This window comes from Rhinolophus ferrumequinum, chromosome 8, assembly GCF_004115265.2.
Source record: "Rhinolophus ferrumequinum isolate MPI-CBG mRhiFer1 chromosome 8, mRhiFer1_v1.p, whole genome shotgun sequence".
In the NCBI taxonomy this organism is placed as follows: Eukaryota; Metazoa; Chordata; class Mammalia; order Chiroptera; family Rhinolophidae; genus Rhinolophus; species Rhinolophus ferrumequinum.
This window is the reverse complement of record NC_046291.1, coordinates 57,748,824-57,763,929: the sequence shown is the minus strand read 5'-3', so window position 1 is coordinate 57,763,929 and position 15,106 is coordinate 57,748,824. Positions and strand designations below refer to the sequence as shown.

The 15,106-nt window shown below is 34.1% G+C and overlaps 1 protein-coding gene across 7 annotated transcripts in view; it reads left to right on the top strand.

The window, feature by feature from the left end:
- The window catches only part of LOC117025712 (sodium channel protein type 2 subunit alpha), a 125,379-nt gene extending 114,737 nt beyond the window's left edge, over positions 1-10,642 (top strand). For 4 of the 7 annotated variants that reach the window (XM_033111802.1, XM_033111804.1, XM_033111799.1 and 1 more), the window contains 4 exons: positions 313-450; positions 822-926; positions 5,195-5,465; positions 6,979-10,385. In XM_033111802.1, the coding sequence (XP_032967693.1) occupies positions 313-450; positions 822-926; positions 5,195-5,465; positions 6,979-8,174 (1,710 nt within the window). In that variant the 3' untranslated portion in view covers positions 8,175-10,385. Of the gene's footprint in view, positions 1-312; positions 451-821; positions 927-5,194; positions 5,466-6,978 lie in introns of all 7 variants that reach the window. The other 3 variants (XM_033111801.1, XM_033111806.1, XM_033111805.1) reach the window with 1 other exon arrangement.
- Positions 10,643-15,106: the final 4,464 nt, after the last annotated feature.

Sequence of the window (15,106 nt, the reverse complement as noted above, 5' to 3'; positions counted from 1 at the left end):
ACCACGTGAGGTTTAGGTTTTATTATTTCCATTTTACACATGAGGAAACTAAGTCAGAGAGTAACTTTTAAATATTTCAACATAGAATAGTGTGACTCAAACATCTCCTCTATAGGAATAGAAAATCCTCACTTTGCATACCCTGTTAGGGTCTTTGCTTGTAAATTGCATTCCCAATCTAGACATTTATTGGGTGAAATTAGTTTTATTCCCAGTGATTGAGACATGCTTTGAGAATTGCAAATCCACTGATGTTCTGTTTATGAAACAAGTATTAGGTCTAATAGTTATCATTCTTCATATTTTTTGTAGGTAGAATTACAACCCAAGTATGAAGACAATCTGTACATGTATCTTTATTTTGTCATCTTTATTATTTTTGGTTCATTCTTTACCCTGAATCTTTTCATTGGTGTCATCATAGATAACTTCAACCAACAGAAAAAGAAGATAAGTATTCTAAAACTCCATTTTTGCTCTAAAATGTGAACTGAACATATCACACTGTTTCCTTTTGACTCCAAAAGGCAATCACCAAAAAGAAAGAATATGACATTCAAAAATTACTTTGAGAGATGTAATCTGCTATCAGTTTTTAAGTAATTAATAATTCAGATAGCATGTTTTGATATTTCCAGTATAGAAATCTGGTTGACTAATATGGCATAATTTATATATTGAATATATGCATCTCTATAAATACAGACATTAATTCACAACTTTAGAATAGAATGTGGAGCCATTTTTCACACAACTACTAAGGAGGATTTCGTAGCTAGCAAAGAACATGATTTTAACATGTTTTATTTTCATTTCTTTACTTTGGAGGTCAAGACATTTTTATGACAGAAGAACAGAAGAAATACTATAATGCAATGAAAAAACTGGGTTCGAAGAAACCACAAAAACCCATACCTCGACCTGCTGTAAGAATAACATACTTTCATCACCAGTAAAAACTATATTATCTATCACTTTCACAACTCAATTTGCTAGATACTAGTATTTTTGTGAATTTGCAAAACAAAGTGTTACCTTAACAAATGTGACTAACTAGACTAAATAGTCTAAGCATATGTATTTTATATATTCAATATGTATTTCATGTAGAATATATATATATATATATATATATATATATATATATATATATACTTCAGACTTATATGCCAGTAGTATTACATAGGCTTGATGTCATTGAGGAGCTTCTAATAATGTAAAGAAGAAAACATATCCATACGTATATGTGTTGAAATATTGAATATTCTCAGAGTGTAGTGGGGACCAATTGGGATAATTGGTACCTCTCAGATATGCCCCATTTTCTGTCCAACTCTGCAGATTGAATGGGATCATTAATGAAACAATTAACAGGTTTTGCTTTTTGGGGGTTTTTTTGGGGGTGGGTGTATTAAAAACATCTCATATTTCCCCGAGCATCTTGCCCCTAAATCAGATAACATGATTCTTTTTATGACTTTTTATGGTTATTCCAATTGTATATATGCCAGTTGCTGCTGTCTGTTTGATTGCCTCAGGGAATTATTGTCAGGAAAAGTCCCTGAGCTCTTCCATCATGCCTGAAGGAATACCTCAGGTATTGTCTCATCACTCCTCCCTTACGGTATACATGGGACAAGTCAATCCAGGCTTCCCCAGGAATTGAGACCCTATGAATAGATTAGTAATAATATTTTGTAAGCCAAAAGCTCAAAGAAAGTAGGTAGCTATGTTGGATAAGACATAAGGAACGTGCAGTTTGAGCCTAGTCTTTGAGAAATAATACAATTTGAATGGGTGGGAAGGAAAGCAGAGTACATTCCATCTATGAGAAAATGTATGTTCCAGAGCCATGAAAATAAATATGTTAGTTGAGAATAGTGACACATTTGAATTAGTGAAAAGTAAACACAGATTTTTCTGGGTTAAATGAGTCAAGGTTACCATTATGAGTCTGAAGAAATTGATCTCAATTAAGCAATACAAGTACAATATAGTTAAAAGAACAGCATGGTAATGTGAAAAAAAAGAGATTTTTAGACATTGGTATGAGAAGATGTTAGAGACAAAATAACACTGGGTGTTAGATTAAGAAGATGGGTCCATAATGTGGGATCATGCCGATAGGACTAAAACACAGGAGATAAATGAGCCAACAAGAAGATTCAGTGGGATGAGGCAGCTATAAAATATAGGAAAAGAAGGAAGACATGTAGATAATAAAGAATCTAAAACAGCTGATGTGTTGTGAAGTCTCATGTGTGGTTCTACTAACATAAATGAAAGTCTGGAGAATGTATTTGGAAATACAGATTTAGGTCCTCTGAAGTGTCAGACTGAGATATGTATTTTAGAGTTGTCAGACACAATTCAATTGAGCTCTGAAGCATAGATTCATCTTTGAAAGATAATTAGAATAGAGAAAAAGTAAAAGTGCTCAGCGTAAAGCCTTGAGCACTTCACCATTACAGGAAGGGGTAAACCAACGAAGGAATGAGATTGATCAGTAAGGCAGTACATATAGCGAGAGATATGACTGAGAAAACTTCAAAAAGAAAAGAGGCTCTTTATTTATATCAAATGGCATATAGATTTAGGGGAAGGGATGCATGGGAAGAGATCAGTGCATTTAGCTAGAATATTATTGATGACAATTTGGAAAATTAGGAAATGATCCTGTAATATCCACCCATTCATTCATTCATTCATTCATTCATTCAAAATCCACCCATTCAGTCATGCTAAGCATTTGGAATTGAATATTGAACAATATAGAGTCTATTTGGTGCAGCAAATTGTAATCCAATAGTCACACCAACAAATAGAAATATCCAAGAAAGAAAGGAAGAACACACTTGGCTGTGAGAACTGATGAGAGAGAGAGAGAGCTGATTAATAAGGAAATTAGGGAAGGCTTCATTGAAGTGATGCATGGCTGAGGACTGACGAAGAATAAGAAAGTATCAATAGCCAAAGTGGAAAGAGAAAAGCCCTTTAAGAGAAGAGGGATGCACGTGGCCCTGAAATAGGAAGGCCAGTGAGGCTGGGATGCAGAGTGCAGGGATTCATTTGAGTCACGTTGAGAATGATGAGATTAGAATGAGCCAGACTTTTCTGGGCTTCGTTATCCATGCTCAAGAGTTGTCTTTGTCCTTAGAGCAATAGGAAGCCACTGAAGGGGACCTAGTCTGTTTGAGTTTTGTGAAGACACTCAACCAGTATTGAGAAAGGCACTGGTTTTGCATTGTAGACTTGTTTGGGGGCTATTTCAGAGATGGTAAGTAGCCTGAACCAGAGTGGTGTGGAGGTAAATAAAAGTGAATGGATTTGTGAGTTATCACAGGAATGGAATTAAAAGACTTGTCTGCGAATTGAATATAAGTGTTGAAGAAGGAAACAACAAATATTACTTAAGAGTTTTTGCCTTATACAACTGAATGAGCAATGGTGTCGTGCAGGATACGAAGTAGGCAGATGAATGGAGAGAAAATTGGAGATACTAGTTTGTGGAATTTGACAATCAAAAGAAGGGGTGGAAACTATACGGTCATGGACCCATGAGGTGCTTTTTATTGATCATGCTAATATGAAAATAAATACCAAGTTTTTGCTTTTAAGCAATTTTGAGCCCACTGTACTCTAGGTGCTGTATTTGAGAGAAAAATGGCACTGCTCTGTCCTTACAGACCCCCAAATAAGTAAACGTGAAAATTAAAATTAAATAAGAGTAAATAATTTACAATACAGTGTCATCAATATTATGACAAATGTAACCACAAAGTTTTCTAAGAGCACAGAGTGCTTAAAAGTTAAAACTGAGTTAGAATTCACCAGACAGAGAAGAGGTGAAGGACGTCTGTTTCAGAGGAGACCGATAAACAAAATAAAAAGATATGATAGAAGAGTGTTAGGAAATATCAGAAAGATAGAAATAAGAGGAACATAACCAGCCTTGGAAAAGGAAACTGCAGTAAACAAGAAGGAAGTGTTTGGAACTGTAATTAAATGCATTTATTAGGTTGAAGTTGTCCAGGAAGGACAAACACAGATGAAGCAAGAGAAGTCCAATCCAGCAGGTCAAGTATGTATTCAAAGAGCGAAATATGACAAATGGGTGATGTTTGATGTCCAAGAATTTCAGTACGGAGTAATGGATACCTCTCACCAGGGCGAGGCATAGAAATCCAGTCCTATGAAAGTGTCTCTCTGGGAAAGCAGACTATGACATGTATAGAGGGCAGAATCAGTCATTCTAGTTGAGAAGGTAGAGAGGACAGCCTATCAAATGAAACTTAATCAAGGTTCATGCCCCTGAGAGCCTGAAATATGAAGCAGATAGAGGAAAAAAAGAACAAAGCATGGTCCAATTAGCAAAACTGGTTTACAAGATGAGGACTTCATAAACAAGACATAAGGCCATGCAGTGCTTGGAAATAAGGTCCAAATTAAATAGAGCAAAGGTGAAATATCTGAATTGTGAACTGTAACTTTTTAAAGATAATTTTATTCTTACAGAAGAGTTACCCCATATAATCTTCACCTAGCTTTCCCTTTTTTTAACATCTTACATAATGATTGATCAGTTATCAAAACTAAGAAATTAATGTTAGTACAATACCATTAAATAAAATAGGGAACTTAATTGGATTTCACCAGCTGTTCCACTGATGTTCTTTTTCTTGACCTTATAATTTTCTTGACCTTATAATTTTTAAAACATCTTCTCAGTTACACCTTACAGTGAAACTTAAGATGCTATGGCTTTGAGCTGATAATATAAAAGCAGTCACTAGAAATAAAGACAGGAAAAGCTGGAGAAGTATTTATTTATTAATTCTTCAAAGTTAATTTTGATACCTACTCCCAACCCATGGGATGTCAAAGATTTATTGGAGTGGCAAATATTTACTGACTGTCCATCATACACATGATGATGTTCTGAGCACTGAGAACATAAGTAATTCTTAACATAAAGTCAGTTTATAAAATCTGGTATCATGAGCTGTAGAAATAAAACTAATACCTTTGAAAAGAGTTGGATCTTCCAACATACCAAATTTTCTTCCAAGTACAAGACAAACATGGTGTTTTTACAAAAGCTGCATTTTCGTATTGCTGTGTTAAAATCAGATGAGTTGAACTTGGTATTTTTTTCCCCCTTTCTAAATGAACTTTTACATATTCTTTGATCTAGAACAAATTCCAAGGCATGGTCTTTGACTTTGTAACCAAACAAGTCTTTGATATCAGCATTATGATCCTCATCTGCCTCAACATGGTCACCATGATGGTGGAAACTGACGACCAGAGTCAAGAAATGACAAACATTCTGTACTGGATTAATCTGGTGTTTATTGTTCTGTTCACTGGAGAATGTGTGCTGAAATTAATCTCTCTCCGTTATTACTATTTCACCATCGGATGGAATATTTTTGATTTTGTGGTGGTCATTCTCTCCATTGTAGGTAAGAAGTGAGTTCACTCAATTAAGGAAGTTAGTAGTAATAATTTGTGTTTTAAAACTTTGAAAGCATTTTTCACTATCATCTTCCTACATCCAGAAATTTCCAATAAAAGTCTTAACAGTCCATTCTTCAGCTTGTCATATCTCTAATTGCATCCTCTGCACGAAGTGATGTGTTAAAAAAAAAAAGAATCTATATTTTTCAGCTTTCATCGTCTTATTTTAAAAGACAGTAACTGCAACTTTGGCATAATACTTCTGTACTCAATCACACTACTCTCATAGGGCCAAGTATTGCTTTGAATAAATAATTAACACAAGCATACACATATAAATCACTGAAAGTAGTCAAACAGTCCATAAATGAGATCTCCTTGATAATTGGAATAGTGCATATGTGTGTTTATATGTATATAAATGCATATGAGCTTCATGCTATCTTTGAGTTCAGGTAGTTTTCTATGGTTTGTAATATTCTTCAGAAGTAGACATTTGTTCAAAAATTCAAAGCAGATTCATTGTCATTAGTATATATTAAGCATTTATATAAGAGATTTAAGACAAGCTTCTGCCTATTTGAGGAAAGAGAGCATACACATCGAGAGAAACATAGCATTGCGCTGTTTATATACTTTCTCTGGTGAAATAGAACTTTGAAACAATGTTCCATTTAATCCTCACACAAGTGCTATTTGGTAGTAATACAGTGATTAAAGGATGAGAACCCTAGAGGTCATACAGACCTGGCCTGGGGCTGCTCTATTTCTACTACTTACCAACTCTGTGACCCATGGCAGGTTACCTCACCTCTCCAATTCCTGGTTTTCCAAGTAATATTTCTGTAAAGTGTTGTTGGGAGGATTAAATGAGATTATTATGTAAATGCACGTAGCCCTGTTCCTAGCACAAAGAAAAGACTCAGTAAATGTTAAGTTTAAAAACAACAACAAAATCATTGAGTGATACATAAAATCAAGGGCCAGAATTCAGTCCCAAAGTATGTCTGTTTCCAAAGCCCAAATTCTCCCTTGTAAATCAGTCTATCACCTCCCAAATAAAATGGATCACAAGCATCTCAGAAGAATGAGAACTCTTGTCTTTCCAATTCAAAATCACATGCCTTATCCATTAGTTCGTAGGTGAATACCGGAACTAGTATTTTAGAAATATAAATCCATTTCTGTGCTTGGCTACTTTGTGACATCTTTAGATCTTCAGTGGTTGAGTCTTTCTTTTGATAGATGTTTTTCTTGAATTAGGAAAAATGGCTATTAATACCTTCAGTTAGTTAAAAGGTGTTAATGTTGTAACACCAAACATGCCACTTTCATTTTGCTGAACAAATATTGAAGATGTTTGTGTATGTATATATATAAATGTATATATACACATATGTATATACACGCAATCCTCACAGCCACATTTTGTAAAACTAGCTAGTATTTATCTTAGCAATGTAAATTTTCATTTGCTGCTATTAAATGTAATACTATGTTTGTTGTTGTTTTCCACAGGCATGTTTCTGGCTGAGCTGATAGAAAAATATTTTGTGTCCCCTACCTTGTTCCGAGTGATCCGTCTGGCCAGGATTGGCCGAATCCTACGTCTGATCAAAGGGGCCAAGGGGATCCGCACGCTGCTCTTTGCGCTGATGATGTCCCTTCCTGCGTTGTTTAACATCGGCCTCCTGCTCTTCCTGGTCATGTTCATCTATGCCATCTTTGGAATGTCCAACTTCGCCTATGTTAAGAGGGAAGTCGGAATTGATGACATGTTCAACTTCGAAACCTTTGGCAACAGCATGATCTGCCTGTTCCAGATTACCACCTCTGCTGGCTGGGATGGTTTGTTGGCACCTATTCTCAACAGTGGACCTCCTGACTGCGACCCTGAGAAAGATCACCCTGGAAGCTCAGTTAAAGGAGACTGTGGGAACCCATCTGTCGGGATTTTCTTTTTTGTCAGTTACATCATCATATCATTTCTGGTTGTGGTGAACATGTACATCGCCGTCATCCTGGAGAACTTCAGTGTTGCTACTGAAGAAAGTGCAGAGCCCCTGAGTGAGGATGACTTTGAGATGTTCTACGAGGTTTGGGAGAAGTTTGATCCCGATGCCACCCAGTTTATAGAGTTCTCCAAGCTCTCTGATTTTGCAGCTGCCCTGGATCCTCCTCTTCTCATAGCAAAACCAAACAAAGTCCAGCTCATCGCCATGGATCTGCCCATGGTCAGTGGGGACCGGATCCACTGCCTCGATATTTTATTTGCCTTTACAAAGCGTGTTTTGGGTGAGAGTGGAGAGATGGATGCGCTTCGAATACAGATGGAAGACAGGTTCATGGCATCGAACCCCTCCAAGGTCTCCTATGAGCCCATCACCACCACTTTGAAACGCAAACAGGAGGAGGTGTCAGCTGTTGTTATCCAGAGGGCTTATAGACGCTACCTCTTGAAGCAAAAAGTTAAAAAGGTTTCCTCTATATATAAAAAGGACAAAGGGAAAGAAGGTGATGGAACACCTATCAAAGAAGACGCCCTCATTGATAAACTAAATGAGAACTCAACACCAGAGAAAACTGATGTGACTCCTTCCACCACTTCTCCACCTTCGTATGATAGTGTGACCAAACCAGAAAAAGAAAAATTTGAAAAAGACAAATCAGAGAAGGAAGACAAAGGGAAAGATATCAGGGAAAGTAAAAAGTAAAAAAAGGAAACAAAGAGTATTTCATTTTGTGATCCATTGTTTACAGCCTGTGATGGTGATGTGTTAGTGTCAACCGGATTTCCACAGGAGGTCTATGCCAAACTGACTGTTTTTACAAATGTATACTTAAGGTCAGTGCCTATAACAAGACAGAGACCTCTGGTCAGCAACCTGGGACTCAATAAACCAGAAAAAACAGCATTGACAGGAGGCTTTTGTTCTCACAACCAGCTGACACTGCTGAAGAGCAGAGATGTAATGGCTACGCAGACTATAGGAACCAATTTAAAAGGGGGAGGGGAGTTAAATTTTTATGTAAATTTCACATGTGACACTTGATAATAGTAATTGTCACCACTGTTTATGTTTAACTGCCACATCTGCCATATTTTTACAAAATGTATGCTGCGAATTTATCACATTTTGTTTTAATTCACAAGTTGTTTACTATTATATGTGACTATTTTTGTAAATGGGTTTATGTTGAGGGAGAGGGATTAAAAGTAAGGAATACTTACATTTCTCTATTGTATAACTGGATATATTTTAAATGAAGGCATGCTGCACTTATTCATACATTAAAAAAAAAATCACATCACAAAAGAGTTTACTTCTTGTTTCAGGATGTTTTTAGATTTTTGAGGTGCTTAAATAGCTATTCATGTTTTTAAAGTGTCTCATCCACAAAATTTTTAATGTGCCTGTAAATGTTCCATAGAATTCACAAACATTAAAGAATTATTTTATTTTTACATAATTCATTATATGTACATGTATATATGTATATATGTATATGTGTGTGTGTACATGACATGTACACACACACACACACCGTTACACAGTCATTCAGAGTCCCACAGCATGACTATAACATGTTTGATAAGTGTCCTTTGGCATAAAATAAAAATCCTCTATCAGTCATTTCTAAGAACCTGAATTGACCAAAAAGCATCCCCCACAACCACTTTATGAAGTTGATTCTGCTTTTTCCTGCAGTATTGTTTAGCCATCTTCTGCTCTTGGTAAGGCTGACACAGTATATGTCAATTTAAAAAATAAAAGTCTGCTTTGTAAATAGTAATTTTACTCAGTGGTGCATGTTTGAGCAAACAAAAATGATGACTTAAGCACAGTATTTATTGCATCAAATATGTACCACAGTACGTATAGTTTTGCAAGCTTTCAACAGGTAATATGATGTTATTGGTTCCATTATAGTTTGAAGCTGTCACTGCTGCATGTTTATCTCGCCTATGCTGCTGTATCCTTCTCCTTCCACTGTTCAGAAGTCTGATATGAGAAGCCATATGTCAGTGGTGAAGTGAAACCAGTTGTTCTACCAAGACCTCACGCTTCATGTCATTAAGCAATAGGGTTGCAGCAAAGAAGAGCTTCTTGCTTTTTATTCTTCCAATCTGAATTGAACACTCTATGGTTAAAAAGCCCAACTGTACAAACATGTTGCCAGCTGCTTAAAATCTGTTGAAAATAATACGCTTAGAGTTTTCTAAGAAAATATAAATACTGTAAAAAGTTCATTTTATTTTATTTTTCAGCCTTTTGTACATAAAATGAGAAATTAAAAGTATCTTCAGGTTGATGTCACAGTTACTATCGTTAGTTTCTATTCCTAGCACTTTTAAACGAAAGCACTTCACAAAATAAGAAACAAAGACTAAGATGCAGTGTAGGTTTCTGCTTTTTTATTAGTACTGTAAATTTTGCACACATTTCAATGTGAAACAAATTTCAGATTGAGCCCAACGTTTATTTGCTTTCAGATAGTAATGCCTTATCATCAGAAGCAGCTTAAGGAAAGATCAGCTGATACTCTTGGCATTGCTTGAATCAGATGTTTCCACCTAGTCTTCATAGTGAGAGAATCATCAGTCTTCTCCAGTGTTTGTTTCCACAGATAGATCTTAATCTTACTGACCCATATGGCATTAGAACTGTATCAGCTATGATATGGGATCTAAGCTCTTTTTTTCCCCCACAAAGCCAGGTAGTGAAATTATATTACCAGTTACAACAAAACATTTTGTGTTTCTTTCACAAGCAACATTAAACATAGATTCTTTATACTAAAGCTATTGACTTGTAGTGTGTTGGTGAAATGCATGCAGGAAAATGCTATTACCATAAAGAACGGTAAACCACATTACAATCGAGCCAAAAGAATAAAGGTTTTGCTTTTGTTTTTGTATCTAATTGTTCTGTCTTTGTTTCTATCTTTGAAATGCCACTTAAAGGTAAATTTCTGTCATGTAAAAATGATCTATCAGAGAAAAAATAAATGTAAGGAATACACATGAAATATAATAATTCATCTTTAAATTTTTTCATGGAATGGAAATTAATTAAGAAGAGTGTACTGGATATCTAGTTTTATTATTGGCCAAAAACCTTGATATGGTATTGGGTAGAGTAGTGGAAAGTTACAAAAATTAATAAAAAATTGACTGACATTTTAAGTTGTGCATCCTTTCCTACACGTCTACCTACTGTTTTCTTTAGTTTTGTTTTTCTCATGTTCATTTTAGTTCCTTCCCTATGTATTCTTGATCTACTCTTCTATATAGTTGTCTATCCCTTCCTTGGGTTCTCAGTATTTTTCATTCAGGATATTCTCGTTTCTTTTCTGTTCACCAAATGTCCTGTTTAATGCTATGTAGAGATAAGGGATTTGTGCACTTAGATCCCTAGTAATCTCTTGTCACTATAGAAAGTCCACATAATATCTCTCTATTCAATTCTATAATTTCCTTGGAAAAAATTCTGAGTGAGCCTACATCCCAATGCTTCATAATACATAAAGTTCCTGGTTGAAACAGATTTCGTTTTCCCATTTAATTAGGGCAATTTGTGAAGCGTTTCTCAATTCAGATTGCATATTAGAGTTACCTGAAATGCTTATAAAGAATGCTAATGTATGAACCAGGACCAAACCACTTGAACTCATATCTCCGGGAATAAGACTTAAGCATCTAATTTTTTTTAAGGTTCCCATTGGTGCTGATTCATACTGAAGGAGAAAAGTCAATGAGTTAGGTTTTCCTTGCCCAGTAGGAACATATATTCTACAGAAAACTCCTCTGTTCTCCTAGAGCTTCATTATATAACTCATCATGTACAAAATGAGGTTTCCAATATGATGGCTTTGGGATGTTCATCTTGTAGTATGACACTGATCCATTTATATTAGGGGTTCTTTTCTAGGATTGTACTTTTCTAGAATAGTAGAACTGGAATTCCATCAGAATAGTTTATTCAAATTATATGTACACACACACACAACATAGCACCCCAACCATCCCTAGCACAGACTGTGTGAGATGAATATGGCGGTGGTATGAATTCATAAAATAGCCCCCCTCCCTGGTGAATCCTGTGAGCCTTATTGTGTAAAAACCATTAATCTGGACCAGCTCACATTGGCCATTACAAAACATGTTCAGTTTGTCATTATCAAGTCACAAATCTAAACAGAAAAGTCTCCCATTCTCAGGTTCTCCACTCTTGAACACCTCTAACCATCACTTGTTTTCCCGAGTTCTGATAATACTGATCAATTTACAAAGAGAAGAGAATAGCAAAGAAAAGTGGGGAGGGGATGAAAATGGAGAGAAGGAAGAGGGAAGAACAACCAGGGAAATAAGAAAAGGAAGGGAGTATAAGAAATGGGAGGGGATGCTCCAAACATTATCCTCTGGATAAAAAGTATTTTGCTATCAAAATCTACAGCAATGGTGGGGGAAGGGGAAAGGAAGAAGCATGAGGGAAAGAAATTTTGCTTAGTTTTCAATATATTAGATACATAATTATAAATATGACTCTCCTCCCTTTTTTTCCCAAAGAAAAACCACCTATGAAAAAAGTGAAGAGGACATTATAGAAGTAAATGTTACAATGATAGCATGGATAGTGTTCTTTTCTTTCATCTGAACTAAATAAATATTCGAGTGTCTACGACATATCATCTTTGTGATAGGAGCTAAGAGATCAAGGATGAATATAACTGTCCAAAGGAAAGTTGTAGCCAGCAGTAAAGAGCCTTGAAAGTCATGCTGAAGAGTCTGGATTTTATTCTGCTGGCACTGAGCAGTGATTATTTGCCTTTGAGCAATAGAATAAGCAATGAAATCAGTTACATCTGTCTCTGATAGTCATCTGATAGTAATAAGGCGAATTTGCCCATTCTTTACTAATATTTTACAGAGATCTCACTTTCCCATCTATTTTTAAAAATGTCTGTGTTCTTATCTTTTAGTTCATAGTTTTAAAAGAAGATACCTTGATTTAAAAAAAATCCAATCTGTCATTGTCTGTTACTAGCCTACTTTAATCTCACATTTATTTTATATACAGATATATTTTAATTTTATCATCTTATGTTGTGTTGTTTATTTTTCAAGTTTTTTTTCCTTCTTGTCCTCTTTTGCATTAATTTTGTTATCTTTATTTTCTTGCCCCCATCTGTGCTATTTGGAAAATACCCAATATCTTCCTTCTTTCCTTCTCTTTCTCTTGCTTCTTTTTATAATTGATTAACTCTAAAATTTTGGTATGTATACTTAATTAGTAAAATGGAATCAATAGTTGTACCCTTATCTGGAACAATGAAGTTCCCTAGACTGATTACATATCATTGCCCATTACTTATGTTATTTTTGTCTACTATTTTAATTCTACTTTATCTGACACCCAACAAATTAAACAGTGTAATTATGGGGGATTTGTATAGGCAGTGCTTTTTTAGACTTACGTGTTAATTTCTTTCCTCAAATTTGCTTCTGCCTACTTCATTTTGTGTTCTATTTTATTTTTAAAATATATGAAGAATTCCATTAGTAAGGTCTGTAGGTAGCAGCAAAGTAACTCAGTATTTCTTTTTCTGAAAATGGCTTTATTTCAGCCACACTTTTAATAGATTAGCTTAGATTATAATTACTTTTGTTTTTTTTCTTCTTTTTTGAGTCTAGTTATGAATTACTTTTATTAATCTGATTCAGAATTTATGCTAATGTAATTTGAAGATTCACATATTTATTAACATCTTTAATTCAGGGAAAGTCTCAGCTTTTAACATCACAAATATTGTCTCATCGCATATTTTTATTCTCTCCATCTGGAACTCCTGATGGTTATATGTTGAAATTTCTAAAATTTTCTTCTAGGTCTCTTAACATCTTTCTCTTATTTTTATTGCCCTTTCTGGATAATATGTCAGCTTTTGGTATCTGGATAATAATGCTGTCTTTATCAAACAAGTTAGGAAGTGTTCATTCCGTAAAGAATTTCTGTAAGAGTAGAATTGTTTTTTCCCTTAAATACTAATAGGATTCACGACTAAAGATATTTGGAACTTAAGTCTGCCTTGTGTGGAAGTTTTTAATTAAGATATCAATTTCTTTAACAGTTACAGGGCTATTAAAATTTTTCTTTTTTTAATTTTGATAAACTGCATTTTTCTAAGACATTTTCATTTAAGTTACTGAATTTACTGAATAAAATATTGATATCATTCCTGTATTATGCTTGTCATCTCTAGTGATATCTCTTCTTTCATTTCTGGTATTGAAAATGTGTAATTTATCTCTTTTCCTTGATTAGCTTATCTAGGGGTTATTCAATTTTATTAATGTATTCAAAATAACAAAATACCAAATTGGTTTACTTTTGGTTTACTGATTTTTTTCTACAGTTTTTCAGTGTTCTGTTTCATTGATTTATGCTCTTTTCAATCCTATGAACATCATTTCCATTTTATTTACTTACTGGACTGGCTAGACATCCATTATAAAATTAAGAGTTATGATAATAGTTAGCCTTGTTTACTTCCTATTGCATTGGGGGAAGGTTTTACTAATTCACTATTAAGTGCACTGTTTGGTGTAGTCTTTTAAAATAGATACCCTATCATCTTAAAGAGGATCCCTTCAGTTCCTAATTTTCCTAGAATTTTTAAAATAAAAAAATGACAATAAATTCTATTAAAACTTTATTGCATCTTATTTCGATAATCGTATTTTTCTTCTTTATCTTGATATTGTGGTAAATACCATTGATTTAAAAATGTTTGACCTAATTATTATCCTGGAATTGAATCCAATTTGATCATTTGTATTAATTTCATATATTGTCGTATTTTGTTTTCTATTATTTTGTTTCATTTTCTTACATCTATGATTGTGAAAGAGTTTGGCTTGTAAATTTTCTTTCTTTTAATGTGATTGTTAGGATTTCATCATGAGGTTGTGCTAACCTCTTACAGCAGGTTGGGAATGGTTTTCTCTTATTTTTGTTCTCTGGTAGAGATTAAGATTGGTATTAATTTTTCCTTAACTATTTGGATAACTAGTGAAGCCTTCTGGACTGAGTTGTTTTTTGTGTCCAACTTTTTAATTATGTATTTTTTTAATAGAAGACCATTCAGATTTGCTGTTTCTTCTTGTTTCAGTTTCTGTAACATTAATTTTTCTAGGTATTTTCCCAATTCAAATAAAATTTCAGGTTTATTCACATAAAGTCATTTATAACTTTATATTATCTTTGAAAAGTTGGTAGATCGGTAGTAATGATCTCTTTTTTATTCCAGATATTCATATTTTATGACTTCTCTCTTTTTATTTATTCAGTCTTTCAAATAACCAAATATTTGCTTTTTTAAACTTCTCTACTGTACATCCCTTTCTTCTTTTCTTTGGCCATTATATTTCTTTCTTTTTATATTCTTATATTTCTTCCTATTTCTCTGGTTGTAGTTTATTATTATTTTCTCAGTTATCTAAATTAATGTTCAGCTTTTTTTAAAAGTAAATACACTTAAGCTATAAATTTCTCTCTAAGCATGGCTTTCATAACATTCACAAATTTTGTAGTATTTTATTTTACTACCATTTATTTAAAATATTTTCTTTTTTAATTTTATT